Genomic DNA, 17,336 nt, shown 5'->3' on the forward strand with positions numbered 1-17,336 from the left:
GGGCTGTGGCTGGGACAGTGCGGTCGGAGTCTGTGCAGGGGAGAGGGGGGTGTGCGGACCAGTGGGCTGTGGCTGGGACAGTACAGTGTCCATGCAGGAGGGGGGTGGGGTGTGTAGAGCTGCGAGCTGGCACAGTGCAGGGAGAGAGGCGGGTGTGTGGACCAGTGGGCTGTTGCTGGGACAGTGCGGTGTCCGTGGGGGGGGGGGGGGGGAAGAGGGGGGTTTTCGGAACAGTGGGCTGTGGCTGGGACAGTGCGGTGTCCATGGGGGAGGGGGGTGTGCGGACCAGTGGGCTGTGGCTGGGACAGTGCGGTGTCCATGGTGAGGGGGGTGGGGAGGGGGGTGTGTGGACCAGTGGGCTGTAGCTGGGACAGTGCGGTGTTGTGGGGGGGGGAGAGAGGGGGGTGTGGAGCAGTGGGCTGTGGCTGGGACAGTGCGGTCGGAGTCCGTGCAGGGGAGAGGGGGGAACATGATGATTATTGACCAGATGATGCAGACACTGCAGATGATACATTCAAACTGCTTAGCGTGTTGGACGGGACGCCGGCTCAGCGTGTCCATGTTTGAGCGTGTAGATCCAGTGTAAGGTGGTTCCACCGTGGGCACGGCCTACAGCATGGAGCAGAGAGCAGCCATGCCCAGTGCCAGTGCCAGTGTGGTGCCACCCTGTCCTGGCCTGCTGCCAGAGTTCAGCCGCACAAAGTATGTTGCCACTCGCTCCTCCAGCCCATCCTCCGTGGCGAAGCAGGTGAAGGACCCATCGCTCACGGGCATGTGCCCATCAAACATCAGCGGGCACGAGCCATCCTTGACGGTGCAGGGTATCCCATCCCTCTCCTCATGCTTCCAGCTGTAGGCAGCGTGGTAGGATGTGACCGGGCAGGGCAGGTACAGGTAGGCCCCGGCGCTCACCATCAGCTGCGTCACCTCCCCACCACTCAGCACGTCATCTGTAGAGCAAGGACAGACAGACGATGGGATCTCCCCAACCCACAAAATGCCCCTTGTGGTGCACGGCAACTCGCGCACAAACTGCCCTTCACGATCCACGACAACTCACAACCCAACACTGTGGACATTCAATTGTCCATTCCCAAGTAATACCCCCCCCCCCCCCCCCCCACCCACCTCACTTTCCTCTTCCCCCACCCACCTCACTTTCACTTGTCTATAACCTTTGTCACTCAATAATCAATAATTATAGATCTCTGCCTCAGCTTATGTATATTGGGGGTGGTGAAGAATAATTCATGTTCATAAGTTCTAGGAGCAGAAATATTTAAGAAATAGGTCATATTTAAGAAATAGAAAAAGACAGGCAGCTCGATTTGTTACTAACACCTATGAGAGAGAAGCGAGTCACCAAACTTCTGAATTCTCAGGTTGGGGTGGAACCCTCTCCAAGACAGACAGACGTGAAGCTCACCGTTTGACCTGTTTTTACAAAATGTTAAATGGTCAACTCGACATAGACTACAAGACCTACACCAAACCTACACCAAACCCAAACCAATTAGGAGCAGACGAGGGCATTCGATCCAATTTGTGATCCCAGCTACAAAGACAGATGTGTACAGCAATTCGTTCTTCCCCCGCACAATTAAAGCATGGAATAATCTCCACCCAACTATAGTTACCCAACCAGATGCAACTACATTTAAAGTAGCTCTTTCTTCCCAATAACCGTTTCTGGCTTAAGCCCTCCCTTCACCACCTCCAGTTTAAATTCCATTTGGAATATTTTGGACCAAGACACCAAGAACCAAGATTTTGCCTACCGAATCTACTCTGCCATTCAATCATGGCGGATATATCTGGCCCTCTCAACCCCATTCTCCTGTGTTCTCCCAGAACCTTTGACGTCTTTACTAATAAAGAACCAGTCAATCTCTGCTTTAAAAATACCCAATGATTTGGTCTCCACCGCCGTCAGTGGCAATGAATTCCACAGATTCACCACCCTCAAGCTAAAGAAATTCCTCCTCATCTCCATTCTAAAGGTACGTTATTTTATTCTGAGGTTGGGCCCTCTAGTCTTGGACTCTCCCACCACTGGAAACATCCTCTCCACATCGAAATGATCGAATATCGTGCCCACAATACGAAGCAAGCACTCTCTGGGCACGGACAGCGGGGGTCAGGGACACCACGAGGCATTGGCTGACACGTTAGCAAGTCTTGGTGGATAGGAGAGGTTTAGAAGGATGTGGGCCAAACACGGGCAGTGTAGATGGGACATGGTGATCAGCATGGGTGGGTGGGGCTGTGTGACTGACTCTCAGAGCTGCCTGGTGCAGTGACCCACCCAGAGGGTGTGGGGGGGGGGTGGTGTGGCTGACAGACAGACAGAGGACCGTTACCTGAGTCACAAATGGAGACGTTGAGCTGCTCAACATTCTGCAGGATGTCACTGTGGGGAAAGCACAACACAGAGATGAAACAACTTCAACAATCACCTCCCTCCTCACATTTCACTAAGGCAGCTTCCAACTCGGCCAAATCAATATTATTGTACCCCTGTACATTACCTCTCCCCATCCTAATTGTCCTGTACATATCCCTTATCGATCACCTCTTCCACAGCCAACAATGGACCATTGTGTGCTCCACCTTTCCTTGGTCATCAGTGCCTGCTCGGATTTATTCTGTATCTTTTCATACCCCTGGTTTCCCTCCCCCCTGACTCCTAGTCTGAAGAAGGGTCTCGACCCAAAACGTCACCCATTCCTTCTCTCCAGAGATGCTGCCTGTCCCGCTGAGTTACTCCAGCCTTTTGTGTTCCATATATCTATGGAGTCTGAGCGGTTGCAGCCCCTTTTCGACTATCTGAAGGGGCTGCTCCTCAAGTTTAGGATGCAATTTAGCCCCACACTCCTGATCTTTGGTCACCCGGTACAGAGGGGGGAGGGGGGGTCGGTCTGCTCCTGCTCCTGGGCCTGGCCAAGATGGCCATTCACGGTTCCAGGCAGTGGGCAGTCAATGGTCACATCAGAGTCGGCTGCCTGCCCCAATTACGGGCCTATGTCCGTGCCTACGTGTCCCTGGTGAGGGAACACGAGGTGTCCACAGGGACTTGAGGCTTTCCGTGAATTCTGGTCGCCGCGGGTGTCAAGTGTATTGTTGACAAAGTTGGCGATATTTTAGTTTGATAACTGCTTAGTTTGTAATCTGCCAATATAGGCAATCTTTCATCTTGTTACTACTCTGTATTTTTGTTTGTTTTGAATAAAAACACTTTGTAAAAAGGCTCAGACACAGAGTGAAGCTCCCTCCACACTGTCCCACCACACACTCCCAGTGCACGGACCACCATCATTCTTGGGTCTAATTACTTGGACCTTTCTCAGCCTCTATAAAGGGTTGTACAGGCTCTTCGGCCCATCACTCCATGCTGACTCTGATGTTTGTGCTCTTGTGCATTGGGCCAATCTCTCAGCCTAACACTGAGTGATGTTGCTTCATGTGTCCAGGGTCGATCCGCCAGGTGAGGGAAGAGCATGGTGGACGGACGCACTCGCTGAAGTGACGTCGCAGGAGCAGCGGGAAATGAGGCGCCTGGGCAGAGAGATGAGCAGGTGAGAGAGGGGAGGCCAGGTGATGGGAGCAGGAAGACCAGCTGATGGGGGGAAGAGGGTAGACAGGTGATGAGGGGAGAGGGTAAACCAGGGGAGGGGAGGGGAGAGAGTAGGGGAGGGGAGGGGGGAGGAGTTGGTAGACCAGGTGTGTATGTGGATGTCGGGACTTACCTGTCGGTAGTGTTGAGGGTCTGGGGGAGGGCCACACACTTATGTGTAGCTCTGTCCCACCCACAGTAGGGGTCTCGGGCAGCCACACACCGCGGGCAGGTGTGGCCGTACTCAGCACAGCCGGCCAGTGATAAGCGGGCAGCCTCCATCGGCGTTGCCACAAACAGGTGGCCCTGCAAGGAAGCAGAGTGTCACCGTTAGCACTCCGTCAACTCCACACGCGTGTCTTTGTGTGTCTGGGGCATTAGTGGGAGCGCGCGTTCCGAAAGATAGTCCAAGGGTCTCCAATGAGGTTGATGGGAGGTCAAGACCACTCTCTAGTTGGTGACGGTTCAGTTGCCTGATAACAGCTGGGAAGAAACCGTCCCTGAACCTGGAGGTGTGTGTTTTAATGCAGAGCCTGTTGAACATAACTCTGGGTCAGGCAGCAAACAATAGGCAGGTGACGTTTAGATGGGAGAGTCTATGACCAGAGGGCACAGGCTCAAAACAAAAGGACGTCCATTTAGAAAGGAGATGAGGAGGAATTTCTCTGGTCAGAGGGTGGCGAATCTGGATTTAATTGCCACAGATAACAGAGATTTGCAGCAAGCACAGGTGATGTGCACGGCTACAAGGCCACTGGGGCTGGAGGGGGGAGGCAGGCTGCACCTACCCCCGTAACTCTCACTCACATCATCAATGGATTGACACCCCCCCCCCCCTCTCCACTCAGATTCCCCCCCCTCCCTTCCCATCACTCCCCATCTCCTCAATTCCATCTCCCTCTAACCTCAGCTCCCCCTCCCCCCCCCCCCCCCCGCCCGCTCCCCTCCACAGCACCCCCTCAGCATCCCCACCATTTTGTTTTGCCCCCCTTTCGGCGCCCCCTACCCTCCTCAGCTCCTCTCCCTGCCCCCCCCTCTGCCCCCTCCCCTCTAATCCCACGTTACCGTGCTGGAATCCAGCATGATGGTGGAAACGGGAGCTTGGGATTTAAAGGGGCTGAGCTCGGAAATGATGAAGGACTTCCCGTTGTAGTGAAGAACCTTGTGGATCTTCCCGTTTCCTGCAAGAGAGAATGCGGAATCAGGAGCCGACACTTGCCCCAGCCACTCAACACCCCACTGCTCCCTCACCCCACAACGCCCTGTCCCCACGTTCCTACCTTCCTCCAATATCCATGAGCTGTTGATACAAAGATACAGCATGGAAACAGAGTCCACGCCAACCATCGACCCACCGAGTCTGCGTCAACCATCGACCCACCGAGTCTGCGTCAACCATCGACCCACCGAGTCTGCGTCAACCATCGATCACCTGTTCACACTAGTTCTGTGTTATCCCATTTTCTCATCCACTCCTCACACAATAGGGAGAATTTACAGAGGGCCAATTTACCTACAACCCTACATGTCTGGGATGTGGGAGGAAACCGGAGTACCCGGAGGATACCCACATAGTCACGGGGAGAACATGCAAACTCCACACACGCAGACAGCAGCAGAGGTCAGGATTGAACCTGTGACTGTGGTTCTATGAAGCAGCGGTTCTACCTGCTGCCCCACTGTGCCACCCACTACATCATTTCTATGGTAGGGAGACCAGACCTGTACACAGTACTCCAGCTGTGCTCCCACTGAGGCCCTGTGTAACCGTAGTGAAATGTTCCTACTCTTGTATGGTTCTTGCAGGGATTCCCTGCGGTCTGCTGCCCCCACCTACATGCTGGCTTCCTGAAACCCAAGTGGATGTGAAAGTGGGCTAGCATAGAACTAGTGTGAACGGGTGATCAATGGGTGGCATGGACAGTGGGCTGAAGGGCCCACTTCCATACAAAATCCAGTCTCCTCTCAACCTCTGATGTTCCCGGGAAAACAATGCAAGTCTGTCTATCCTCTCCCTGTAGATGGAACCCTGTAATCCAGGCAGCATTGTGGTAAATCCCTTCTACACCCTCCCCAGCCTCTCCAGCCTCCCCACCCTCTCCCCACCCTCTCCCCACCCTCTCCCCACCCTCTCCCCAGCCTCTCCCCACCCTCTCCCCACCCTCTCTAGCCTCTCCCTGCGGCTGCAACCATGTAATCCAGGCAGCATTGTGGTAAACACTCTCGTAACTGCACTAATTCAGGCAACATTGTGGTAAACCATCTCCAAAGCCTCCACATCCTTTCTGTAATGGGGTGACCAGAAGTGCCCGCAATACTGCAGCCTGCCCAGAGCCCTATAGAGCGGCGTTGCATCTTTGACCGTATAGTACCTGTGCCAAGGAACAGGACGTGGTAGATTTGCTGGTTGGCCCCCCTCACTCTGTCAGCCGTCACCCTGGTATAGTTGTTATGCTTCATCACGTAGAGCGGGTGCCTTTTGATCGGGTAGATCGGGTCCTCGATCTCTGGGAAGTTCCTGATATTTGTCAGAACGTTTCTGGGCACGTTTCCTTTGACACACTGTGAAAGAGAAATCATTTAGCCATCGCAGTACATGTATGTACAAACGTGTGTATTGGCGTGCATGTGTGTGTGTACATATGTGCGTACGTGTCTGTGTACACGTGAGCAGTAGAGAGAAGGGGAGAGGGAGACAGATAGATGCTTTCCCCGGCCGCCACTGTTGGCATCCTGGTGAAACCTCTCCCAATGCTTGCCCAGGTCAATGGCCAAGAAAGTACACCAACTGTAAAAGGTTTAGGAAGTTGGGCATATCCTCAACAACTTCCACCAACCTCTACAGATGCTTTCACAGAAAGCATTTTATCAGGATGCATCGCAGCATGGTTTGGGAACATCCCCATCCAAGACCACAAGAAATTGCTGAGAATAGTGGACGCAGCCCAGACCATCACACAGACTAACCTCCCTTACATCGACTCTATCTACACTTCACGCTGCCTCGGCAAGGCCAGCATCATAATCCCCAGACACTCCCTCTTCTCCCCTCACCTCCAGTTTCAGGGACAGTTTCTTCCCGGCTGTTATCAGGCAACTGAACCGTCTTCTCACCAACTAGAGAATGGTCCTGACCTCCCAGCTACCTCATTGGAGACCCTTGGACTATCTTTAAATGGACTTTACTAGACTTTATCTTGCACCAAAGGATATTCCCTTTATCCTGTATCTGTACAATGTGGACGGCTGAATTACAACCATGTATAATCTTGGTACATGTGACAATAAGACCAGTGCACTCTTGTCCTCGAGCTCCTTGTTGAGCAAGATTGTTGCTTTAAACTAATAGTGAGCAAGACTGCTGAACTGTTTACAAAACAGGACCGTACCATTCCTGGCCGATGGCTCCCGATCACGTTGGCAGTTAAACCCTTCAGCCTGGAGTTCCGGAACGCCCGTTCTATGTCGGCTTGGGAATAGGCACAGACAGCGGTGGAATTCCTGCATGGAGGAAGATCACAGAGTCAGTTCCATGACCACCTTTACTCCGGTGCCTGGTTTTCTGTATGTAACGGGAGGCACATCCTTCCCTTCCTGCTTTGCCAGGGGCTTGTGACGTTGTGACCAGGGATGGACATTGAAGGTGACTGCGCCTGGAGACACGGGCGGGGGGGACACACACCGCCCAGCCAGAAAATACAATCAAGCAGACCATACATTGGCCGGTAACTCACAAAACCTGGAGAGGAGTTTACAACATTCAACTGCCAGCTAGTCAAGAGTGTTTAAACTAAAGACAGGGTGCTGGAGTAACTCAGCAGGTCAGGCAGCATCTGTGGAGAACATGGATAGGTGACGTTTCACAGAGTGCTGGAGTAACTCAGCGGGTCAGGCAGCATCTGTGGGGAACATGGATAGGTGACGTTTCACAGAGTGCTGAAGTAACTCAGCAGGTCAGGCAGCATCTGTGGAGAACATGGATCGGTGACGTTTCACAAAGTGCTGGAGTAACTCAGCGGGTCAGGCAGCATCTGTGGAGTACATGGATAGGTGACGTTTCACAGAGTGCTGGAGTAAGTCAGCGGGTCAGGCAGCATCTGTGGAGAACATGGATAGGTGACGTTTCACAGAGTGCTGGAGTAACTCAGTGGGTCAGGCAGCATCTGTGGAGAACATGGATAGGTGACGTTTCACAGAGTGCTGGAGTAACTCAGCGGGTCAGGCAGCATCTCTGGAGAACATGGATAGATGACGTTTCACAAAGTGCTGAAGTATCTCAGCGGGTCAGGCAGCATCTGTGGAGAACATGGATAGGTGACGTTTCACAGAGTGCTGGAGTAACTCAGCGGGTCAGGCAGCATCTGTGGGGAACATGGATAGGTGACGTTTCACAGAGTGCTGAAGTAACTCAGCAGGTCAGGCAGCATCTGTGGAGAACATGGATAGGTGACGTTTCACAAAGTGCTGGAGTAACTCAGCGGGTCAGGCAGCATCTGTGGAGAACATGGATAGGTGACGTTTCACAGAGTGCTGGAGTAACTCAGCGGGTCAGGCAGCATCTGTGGAGAACATGGATAGGTGACGTTTCACAAAGTGCTGAAGTAACTCAGCGGGTCAGGCAGCATCTGTGGAGAACATGGATAGGCGACGTTTTGTTTCTTCAAACAAGCACCTGCAGTTCCTTGTCTTTTGCACGGACAATGGAACAATGAAGCTTGTACTTGCTGCAGCTTTACAGGCTCATTAATACAATACCACCCAGATACAATGATCAATAATACAATAATCATCAGTCATGTTGGGCAAGCAGCCTGTGATGGTGCAGAGATTGTTGTGCAAGTGCACACAGTCCCCTGCAGCTTACCCCTCCACTCACCACAAGCTGGAGAAGATTCCGTACACCACACTGCTCCTGGGATCATCCTCCACGGAGAGCAGGAATGCATCCTCGATCTTATTGAAGAGCCGCGATTCAGCTGGGAAACCACAGATCATTCGTGCCTTCAGGAAGGTTGAGAATGGCTCCTGAGTGGCAGCCTTCAGCACTCCCTCGTCGACCTGTGGAAGCCCAGTGCAGGGTCACTAGTTATGCTCAGTAACTTGGCAGTGTGGCGACGCAAGACATCTCCTTCCAAAAGTGAAAGAGCCAGCGTGGAAACAGGCCCTTCAGCCCACCGTCCTGCCGACCATTGACTGCCCACACACTAGTTATAGAATTATACAGCGTGGAAACAGGCCCTTCAGCCCACCGTATCCATGCCGACCATCGATTACCCACACACTAGTTATAGAATTATACAGTGTGGAAACAGGCCCTTCAGCCCACCGTGTCCATGCCGACCATCGATTACCCACACACTAGTTATAGAATTATACAGCGTGGAAACAGGCCCTTCAGCCCACCGTGTCCATGCCGACCATCGATTACCCACACACTAGTTATAGAGTTATACGGCGTGGAAACAGGCCCTTCAGCACACCGAGTCCACCGATCACCCGTTCACACACATGCTCTATGCTATCCCACTTTCTCATCTACTTCGATCTATTTAAATCCAGGGTCGATTTACAGAACGGCAATTAACTACAAACCCACTTCTAGGAGTGTTGTGTTCACTTTTTGCCAACCTGCTACAGGAACGATGCCACCAACAGCGAAGATTTATGACTCGAGGGCCTGTGCTACAGGGAGTGGTTGGGCAGGCTGGGACTATATTCCATGGAGCACAGCAGGATGAGGGGTTATTTTATAGAGAAGTTTAAAGCCATGAGGGGAATAAATGGGGTAATAGATGCAGTCTTGTACCCAGAGTAGGGGAATCAAGAAACAGAAGATATAGGTTTGAAGTGAGAGGGAAAAGCTGAACCCAGTGGGTGGTGCGTAAATGCAACAAGCTGCTAGAGGAGGTACTGAGGCAGGTACTATAAACAACATTTAACACATACATTGTAGGAAAGGTTTAGAGGGATGAGAGCCGAACACAGGTAAATGGGACTAGTGTAGATGGGGCATCATGAGTGATTTGGGCTGAAGGGTCTGTGTCTATACGAGGGACTGGCAGGGGTGCACCTTACCTTACACACACGTCCGATGTAGGCCCGGTAGGGTTCTCCGTCTAACGCACTGCTCTCGTTGCTCTCCCTGAAGAAGAAGTAAACCTCATCTTTGCTGCTGTCCTTCATCTGCATCCAAGCAGCTCCCACGAAGGTCGGGCCTGAGGTACACAGATACAGGTAGCAGTCAGGCCTGCCGTACACAGGTCCATGTAGCTGTCAGGCCAGGCCCTTTACAGCCCAGACTTCTCTACCTTCAGTTAGCCTCGCCATTCCCTCTCCCTCTATCCCTCCCCCGCCCACGTTGCACCAGCTTCTCCTTTTCACCAACAATGGTCTGTTTCCTTTATCATCATTACTTTTTTGCATCTCATTCATTGTTCTTTATCTCCCTACATCTCTCATTGTCTATATCTCTTGTTTCCCTTATCCCTAACCAGTCTGAAGAAGGGCCTTGGCCCAAAACATCACCCATTCTTTCTCTCCAGAGACGCTGCCTGTCCCGCTGAGTTACTCCAGCTTTTTATGTCTATCTGAGGCCAGACTCTGAGTCTGGCTCATTACACATCAACATGACTGAACATGAAAATGCTGCAGGTGCTGGCTGACACAAAGTGCCGGAATAACCCAGTGGGTCGGGCAACAACTCTGGAGAAAATGGACACAAAGTGGTGGAGTAACTCAGTGAGTCACGCAGTATCTCTGGGGAACATGGATAGGTGACGTTTCGGGTCGGGACCATTCTTTAGTATGAAGAAATTGATTGGGTCTATGTTCAAGCATGAACAGTTCTGAAAGGGGGTTCCGATATGAAACGTCACCCATCCATGTTCTCCACAGATGTTGCCTGACCCACTGATTCCAGCACTTTGTTATGAAAATTGGCATCCTTGCATCGGCGAGAGAGCCAGAGGGTGTGGTTAAACATGATGAGCAGGTGGCGGGGTGTGAGGGTGGGAAGCAGCTGTGTGTGGTGCTCGTCTCAGGGAGCGTGTCTCCACCGGGCCCAGTGCTGGTGCAGCTTCCTGCCGGTGTGGTGTCTCGTTCTGTCTGGGCGCTCGAGTGCAACTTACTCTGCATCCACCTGTCCCCGGTCTTCAGGCGCTTTGGCCTCCCGTAGCTCAGCTCAATGGAACCGCTGCTCTGGCTGCTGCTTGGAATGGCAGAGTACACAGCTTCATCTGCAAACAACAGGAGAGTTTAGAGATACAGCGTGGAAACAGGCCCTTCAGCCCGCCGGGTCTGTGCCACCAGCAATATCCTACACACTATGGACAATTTACTATTTTTACCCAAGCCAAATTAACCTACAAACCTGTACATCTTTGGAGTGTAGGAGGAAACCGGAGCACTAGGGAAAATGTACAGACTATATACAGACAGCACCCATAGCCAGGATCAAACCCGGTTCTCTGGCGCTGTGAGGCAGCAACTACCAGTGCCGCCCCCGAAAAGATAAAAGTTCATGTTATAGGAGGTGAATTAGACCATTTGGCCCATCGAGTCTACCCTGCCATTCAATCATGGCTGATCTATCTTTACCTCTCAACCCCATTCTCCTGCCTTCTCCCCAAATCCCCTGAGTCCCGTACTAATCATTGAGGAATGGGATCCCTATGATTAGAGTCATTACGTCAGATGCAGAGGGATCTTTACTGATGTATATCATTCGTCGAAAACAATCTGTTCTCTGGGACTTGGACCATAAAACATAAAAGCAGAATTAGGCCATTCAGTCCATCGAGTCTACTCTGCCATTCAATCATGGCTGATCTATTTTACCCTCTCAACCCCATGCTCCTGCCTTCTTCCCATAGCCTTTGACGCCCTTCCTATTCAACCTTATCAATCCCCACCTTAAAATGCCAAATGCTTTGGCCTTCAAAGCCGTCGATGGCAATGAGTTCCACAGATTCACCACCTTGGGGAGAATGTGTTGCTCTCTAGGTTCATGACGAGAAGTATATACATTTATGAGGCATGGATGGAATGGAAAAACCAAATACTGGAAAGCATAGCTTCATAGTGAGAGGGAAAATGTTTAAAGAAGTCCTTCATCAGTCAGAGAATTGAGTCACGAAGTTGGGATGTTATGTTGCAGTTTTACACGACGTTGGTGAGGCCACATTTGGAGTATTGTGTTCAGTTTTGCTCTGCCTGTTACAGGACAAATGTCAGGGTGGGAAGTGTGCAGAGAAGATGTACAAGGATGTTGCCAGGACTTGAGGGCCTGAGCTACAGGGAGACCTTGGGCAGTTTATTCCTTGGTGTGAAGGAGGATGAGGGGTGATCTTATGTAGGTGTACATATCATGAGGGAAATAGTTGGGGTGAATGCACCTCCCCCCCAGGTTGTTTCCACACTTACCGACAGTGATGGTGACGGGCCGTTGGATTGGAGTTGAAGGTGAGATTTCCCTGCCATCCTTTACCAGCTCGCGCCCCTCGTGGTCCCGTGCCAGCTGCGTGCCATTGACAGCCTGAAACACAGAGGGGGAGAGAGGCGGCTGACAGACAGACAGACAGACGGGTACAGGGGCTGGGGGAATCCAAGTACTGGTGACCGACGGACACACTTACCAAAAACCAGCACTTGGGCGATCCAGCGTGGGTGCCACACACCATGATGGTGCTCCTGTTGAATCTCTCAATCACTGTCACCACGTTCTTGCAGAGTTCCTGCAATAAAGCAGCGGGCACGGCATTCCCATGATAGCCGGCAGACTAACCCAGCGCCCCCCTCACCCCCGCCCCCACCGTCTCCACCCCACCCCCCACCATCATCACTCCACCCCTCACTCCACCGCCCCTCACTCCACCGCCCCTCACCCCCACCCTCTTCACCCTCCCTCAAAACCACCCCTCACCCCCCCTCACTCCACCCCCACCTTCTCCACCCCCACCTTCTCCACCCCCACCCTCTCCACCCCCTCACTCCCACCACCACCCCCCCTCACTCCACCCCCCTCACCCCCACCACCCCACCCCTCTCCACCCCCTCACTCCGCCCTCCACCATCTCCGCACCCCCTCACTCCACCCCCACCTTCTCCACCCCCACCCTCTCCACCCCCCTCACTCCCACCACCACCCCCCCTCACTCCACCCCGCTCACCCCCACCCTCTCCACCCCACCCCTCTCCACCCCCCTCACTCCACCCTCCACCATCGCTGCACCCCCCTCACTCCGAACTCTCCACCCCTCACCCTTACCCTCTCTCTCCACCCCACCATCTACCCCCTCCCCTCACCCCGCTCCCATCATACCTCCTTCCCACCCGCCCCTTTACTACGCCCCTCCCTCCACCCCCCCCCCGCCACACCTGCCCCTGTACCCGGCTGTGAGGGTCAGGGCCAAGGCTGCCCTTGAACCAAGTGACATCCCGGGCTACAGAGGAAGGCCACGGTACAACAGGAGCCACTTGTTGCCCCACAGTGTGGACGGGCTTTACTGAACCAAATGTGTCGCTTTGTAAACACGTCTTTGCCTTCCCGGCCACTGTCTGTGTGGCTGGTATCATGTTACGCTTTTATTGTAGAAACAGGGAACAGCAGAAGCTGCTTTAACAAGGAAAGGCACAGAGTGCTGGAGTAACTCAGCGGGTCAGGCAGCATCTGTGGAGAACATGGATAGGTGATGTTTCAGGTCGGGCCAGACGTCACCTATCCATGTTCTCCAGAGATGCTGCCTGACCCACTGAGTTGCTAGTTTAGTTTAGAGATACAGCGTGGAAACAAGCCCTTCGGCCCATCGAGTCTGAGCCGTTCCCAATCTTCCACACACTAGATCTATCCCATGCACCAGTCAGGATTGACTCTGGGTCTCTGTTGCTGCCACTGTGCTGCCCACAATAAACATCTGATGAGTCGATCTAGAGAAGGACAGATCTCTGGAAGAGTTTCTCACTCAGATGCAAGTCCGTAGCTGCAACGAGCTGCCAGAGAAAGCTGTAGTAATGGATATAATCACGTCTTTTATAAGCCATTTGTATAGATATCAGGATATGATGGTTTAGAGGTGTTTGCCAAATGGGACTAGCCCAGGGTGTCATGTTGTCAGTATGGACAAGTTGGGCTGAAGGGCCTGTTTCCATGCTGTACATCTCTTTGCCTCTCACAATGTCCACAGATGCCGGTAGACGCGCTGCCCTGACCTTACCTGACTTCCTGGCCTCTCACTCTGGCACCTCTGTCTGACACTCTCCTCCAGGGGCAGTGGGATCTGTGGAGGGAACAGGGAATGGATCAGCCCGTCCCCCTCCCCTGCTCCCTCCTCGCCTTCTCCACCTCCACCCCCCCTCCCGCTTTTTCCTCCCCCCTCCTCCTCCTCTCCAACTCCACCCCCCATCCTCCACATTCTGTCCCCACACCCCTCATTCTCCCGCCCATTCTCCTCTGATTCCCCCCCAATCCCCACCCATTCCCCTCTCCCCTCTCCCCCCTCCCTCTCCCCCCCCCCCTCCCCCCCCTCCCTCCCCCCCCTCCATCCCTCCCCCCCCCCCCCCCCGCCCCTCCCTCCCCCCCCACTCCTCTCCCCCCCCCGGTACCTGTGTGCGGGACACGTTGCGGCCGCTGAACCGCAGCAGCCACACTCCGCCCGTGGCTCCCACATAGAGCGTGTCTGAGCTGGGGTCGTGATGTCCGACCCAGGCCGCGGCCGGCGCTGCGAACTGGACCCGCGGCTCGTCTGCGGAGCGGACAGATCAGTGGGCGAGAGACAGTAACCCACCCATACACACCCCAGCCCGACGAGCTCCGACCCACACATACACACACAGCCCCGACCCCCTCCCCCACACACACATCCAGCCCCGACCCACACATACACACACCAGCCCGCCCAGCCCCGACCCACCCACACACACACAGCCCCGACCCCCTCCCCCACACACACACACACACACACACCAGCCCGACCCATACACACACACCCAGCTCCGACCCCCCCCCATACACACACACACCCAGCCCCGACCACCCCCCCCCACACACACACACACACCCAGCTGCAACCCCCCCCCACACACACACACACACACGACCCCCCCCCCACACACACACACACACTCCCCCCCCCCACACACACACACACACCCACGACCCCCCCCCACACACACACACACACCCACGACCCCCCCACACACACACACACCCAGCCCCGACCACCCCCCCCCACACACACACAGCTCCGACCTCCCCCCACACACACACACCCAGCCCCGACCCCCCCCACACACACACCCAGCTCCCACCCCCCCCCCCCACACACACACACACCCCACCCCCACACACACACCCAACACCCCCCCCCCCATATACACACCGACAGCGCCAACGCCCCCCCGGAACAGTGATGGAGCGGAGCACGGAGCCGCCGCATTGACTGCGAATCTGCTGCATTGCAGCTGGTTACAGAGCAAGATCCCAGCGGGCGGTGCCGGGGCGGGGGTGGCGAGAGTGGGGAATGGGGGTTAGAGAGGGGGGGGGGGCAGGGCAGACGGGGGAGGTAGAGAGGGGAGAGGGTGGGAGGGGATAGAGGAGGGGGCGATGGAGAGGGGGACGTGGGGGAAGCAGCAATGAGCCGCGGGCTGCCTGTGAGAATCACTTTACCTGTCGGCGTGATCTTCAGCCGCGGCAGTCGCTCTGCTGCGCCCAACAGCAGCAGCAACAGTAGCTGCTGGACGACAAACAGGAGCCGTGGCTTCAGCATTTCCCTGCCTGTCCCTGCCCTCTCCCTCACACTCACACACACTGTCTCCCACACACACTCTCTCCCTCACACACACAGTCTTTTTGCTCCCTCTTCTATCTCTCCCCCTCTCTTTCTGTCCCGATCTGCCTCTCTCTCCTCCCACACTGCCTCTTCTATTTTCCTCTCTCCTCTCACACTCGCTCTCTCCTGCCCCCGGCGACGCGTCTGTACGTGGCGGGCGCCGGCTGAGTGTGGGCGCTGTTGGCCGTCGCTTCAAGAGGCTGGGTGAGGTGGGGGCGAGCGGGGAGGGACTGGCGCTGGGATAGGACTCGATCCAGATGGGTCACAACAGCCCCCCGCGACCAGGGATCGGGGCACATCTGTCTCAGCAGCTGTGGCTCAATACCTCACCTAACCCCAGGGCCATGGGATCACATCTAGCCCTTACAGGATTTAGCAGCAAGTTGCCAGGACTAGAGGGTGTGAGCTACAGGGAGAGGATGAGCCGGTTGGGTCTCTATTCCTTGGAGCACAGGAGGATAGGGGTGATCTTATAGAGGTGTATAAAATCATGAGAGGAATGGATCAGGTCGATGCACAGAGACATTTGCCCATAGGGGTATCAAGAACCAGAGGACAAAGGTGAAGGGGAAAAGATTTAATAGGAATCTGAGGGGTAACTTTTTCACACAGAGGGTGGTGGGTGTATGGAACAAGCTGTCGGAGGAGGTAGTTGAGGCTGGGACTATCCCAACGTTTAAGAAACAGTTACATGGATAGGGAATGCTTGGAGGGATATGGGCCAAATGCAGGCAGGTGGGACTAGTGTAGCTGGAACATGTTGGTCGGTGTGGGCAAGGTGGGCTGAAGGGCCTGTTTCCATGCTGTATCACTGTGCCCCAACACAACTCCTCCAGTAAATAGGGACACACCTGCCCCTTACCACATGTGTAATACCCCATCTTAGGATTTGTGGACATCTTTAGTTTAGTTTCAAGATACAGCATGGAAACAGGCCCTTTGGCCCACAATGTCCGTGCCAACCAGCATCTCCGCACACTAGCACTATCCTGAGGACAATTACAATCATTGCAGAAGCTAATTAGCCTACAAGCCTGTACATCTTGGATTGTGGGAGGAAACCGGAGCACCCGGAGAAAACCCACACGGTCACGGGGAGAACGTACAAACTCCATACAGACAGCACCCATAGTCGGGATCGAACCTGGGTCTCTGGCGCTCTGAGGCAGCAACTCTACCACTGTGCCTCCCACTGCTGGCACAGTTCCTCAACCACCCCCAGGGATCCGGGGACAGAGCTGGCCTCACCAACACCCTCATCCACTGCCCTGGAGAATCAGACGTACAGCACAGTCGCTCCATCAGTCAGGAGAGGTATTGATAGGGTGGAGGATCAGAGTGCTTGTCCCAGGGTGGAAATGATAGACACCAGAGGGCCACCAGAGGGCAGTGCCTTACGTGGAGAGAGGAACAGGTTGAAGAAGCTTCATGAAGCAAAGTGAGTGAGTGGGTGGGTGGGCATGTGTGTGGAACCGATGCCCAGGGGATGTGGAAGGGAGGTGACGTGAACAGGTGGGGGTGGATACAGACCCTGTGCAGGTGAATGTACAGTTACAGCCATCTCTGTGTCCTGTGTTGGATTGTTCCAGAATAATCCCCCATGGCCCATGGTGCTGTGGTTACTTTGGAGCGACACAAAAACACAGCATATTACAAGCCTCTGTAAAATACTTTATTAAGAACAACAAATTCATGACTTTATGAAGCTTTGAAACCGTGTATCTGTGTGGACGCACATGGACCCCCAGCCCAGGCCCCAAACTACAAAGAACCCCCACCCCACTCCCCCGGCTCCATGGAACCTATGCTTCCCCCAGCCCATGCCTTGCCCCCACCCCAGAGACCACCCCCCCACCCCACTCCCCCAGCCCCACAATACCTCCAATCCCCCCAGCCCA

At 54.3% G+C, this 17,336-nt stretch overlaps 2 protein-coding genes across 2 annotated transcripts in view; one reads left to right on the forward strand and one right to left on the reverse strand.

Annotated features, from left to right (window-relative positions):
* Positions 1-17,336, forward strand: part of LOC116968890 (semaphorin-4B-like) — a 40,750-nt gene that overhangs the window by 3,611 nt on the left and 19,803 nt on the right. Inside the window, exon 2 of the mRNA XM_033015869.1 lies at positions 3,471-3,575. The gene's annotated coding sequence lies outside the window, so the exon portion shown is untranslated. The remainder of the gene's footprint in view (positions 1-3,470; positions 3,576-17,336) is intronic.
* On the reverse strand, positions 327-15,412 carry LOC116968934 (semaphorin-7A-like). The gene is made up of 14 exons (XM_033015929.1): positions 15,276-15,412; positions 14,213-14,352; positions 13,825-13,887; positions 12,247-12,345; positions 12,035-12,146; positions 10,741-10,848; positions 9,689-9,828; positions 8,490-8,671; positions 7,003-7,114; positions 5,986-6,175; positions 4,679-4,794; positions 3,747-3,919; positions 2,361-2,410; positions 327-950 (listed from the first exon to the last, which is right to left on the reverse strand). Exons 1-14 carry the CDS (start codon positions 15,373-15,375, stop codon positions 610-612), a joined length of 1,926 nt encoding a protein of 641 aa, XP_032871820.1. The 5' UTR covers positions 15,376-15,412; the 3' UTR covers positions 327-609.

Source organism: Amblyraja radiata, chromosome 47, assembly GCF_010909765.2.
Source record: "Amblyraja radiata isolate CabotCenter1 chromosome 47, sAmbRad1.1.pri, whole genome shotgun sequence".
NCBI lineage: Eukaryota > Metazoa > Chordata > Chondrichthyes > Rajiformes > Rajidae > Amblyraja > Amblyraja radiata.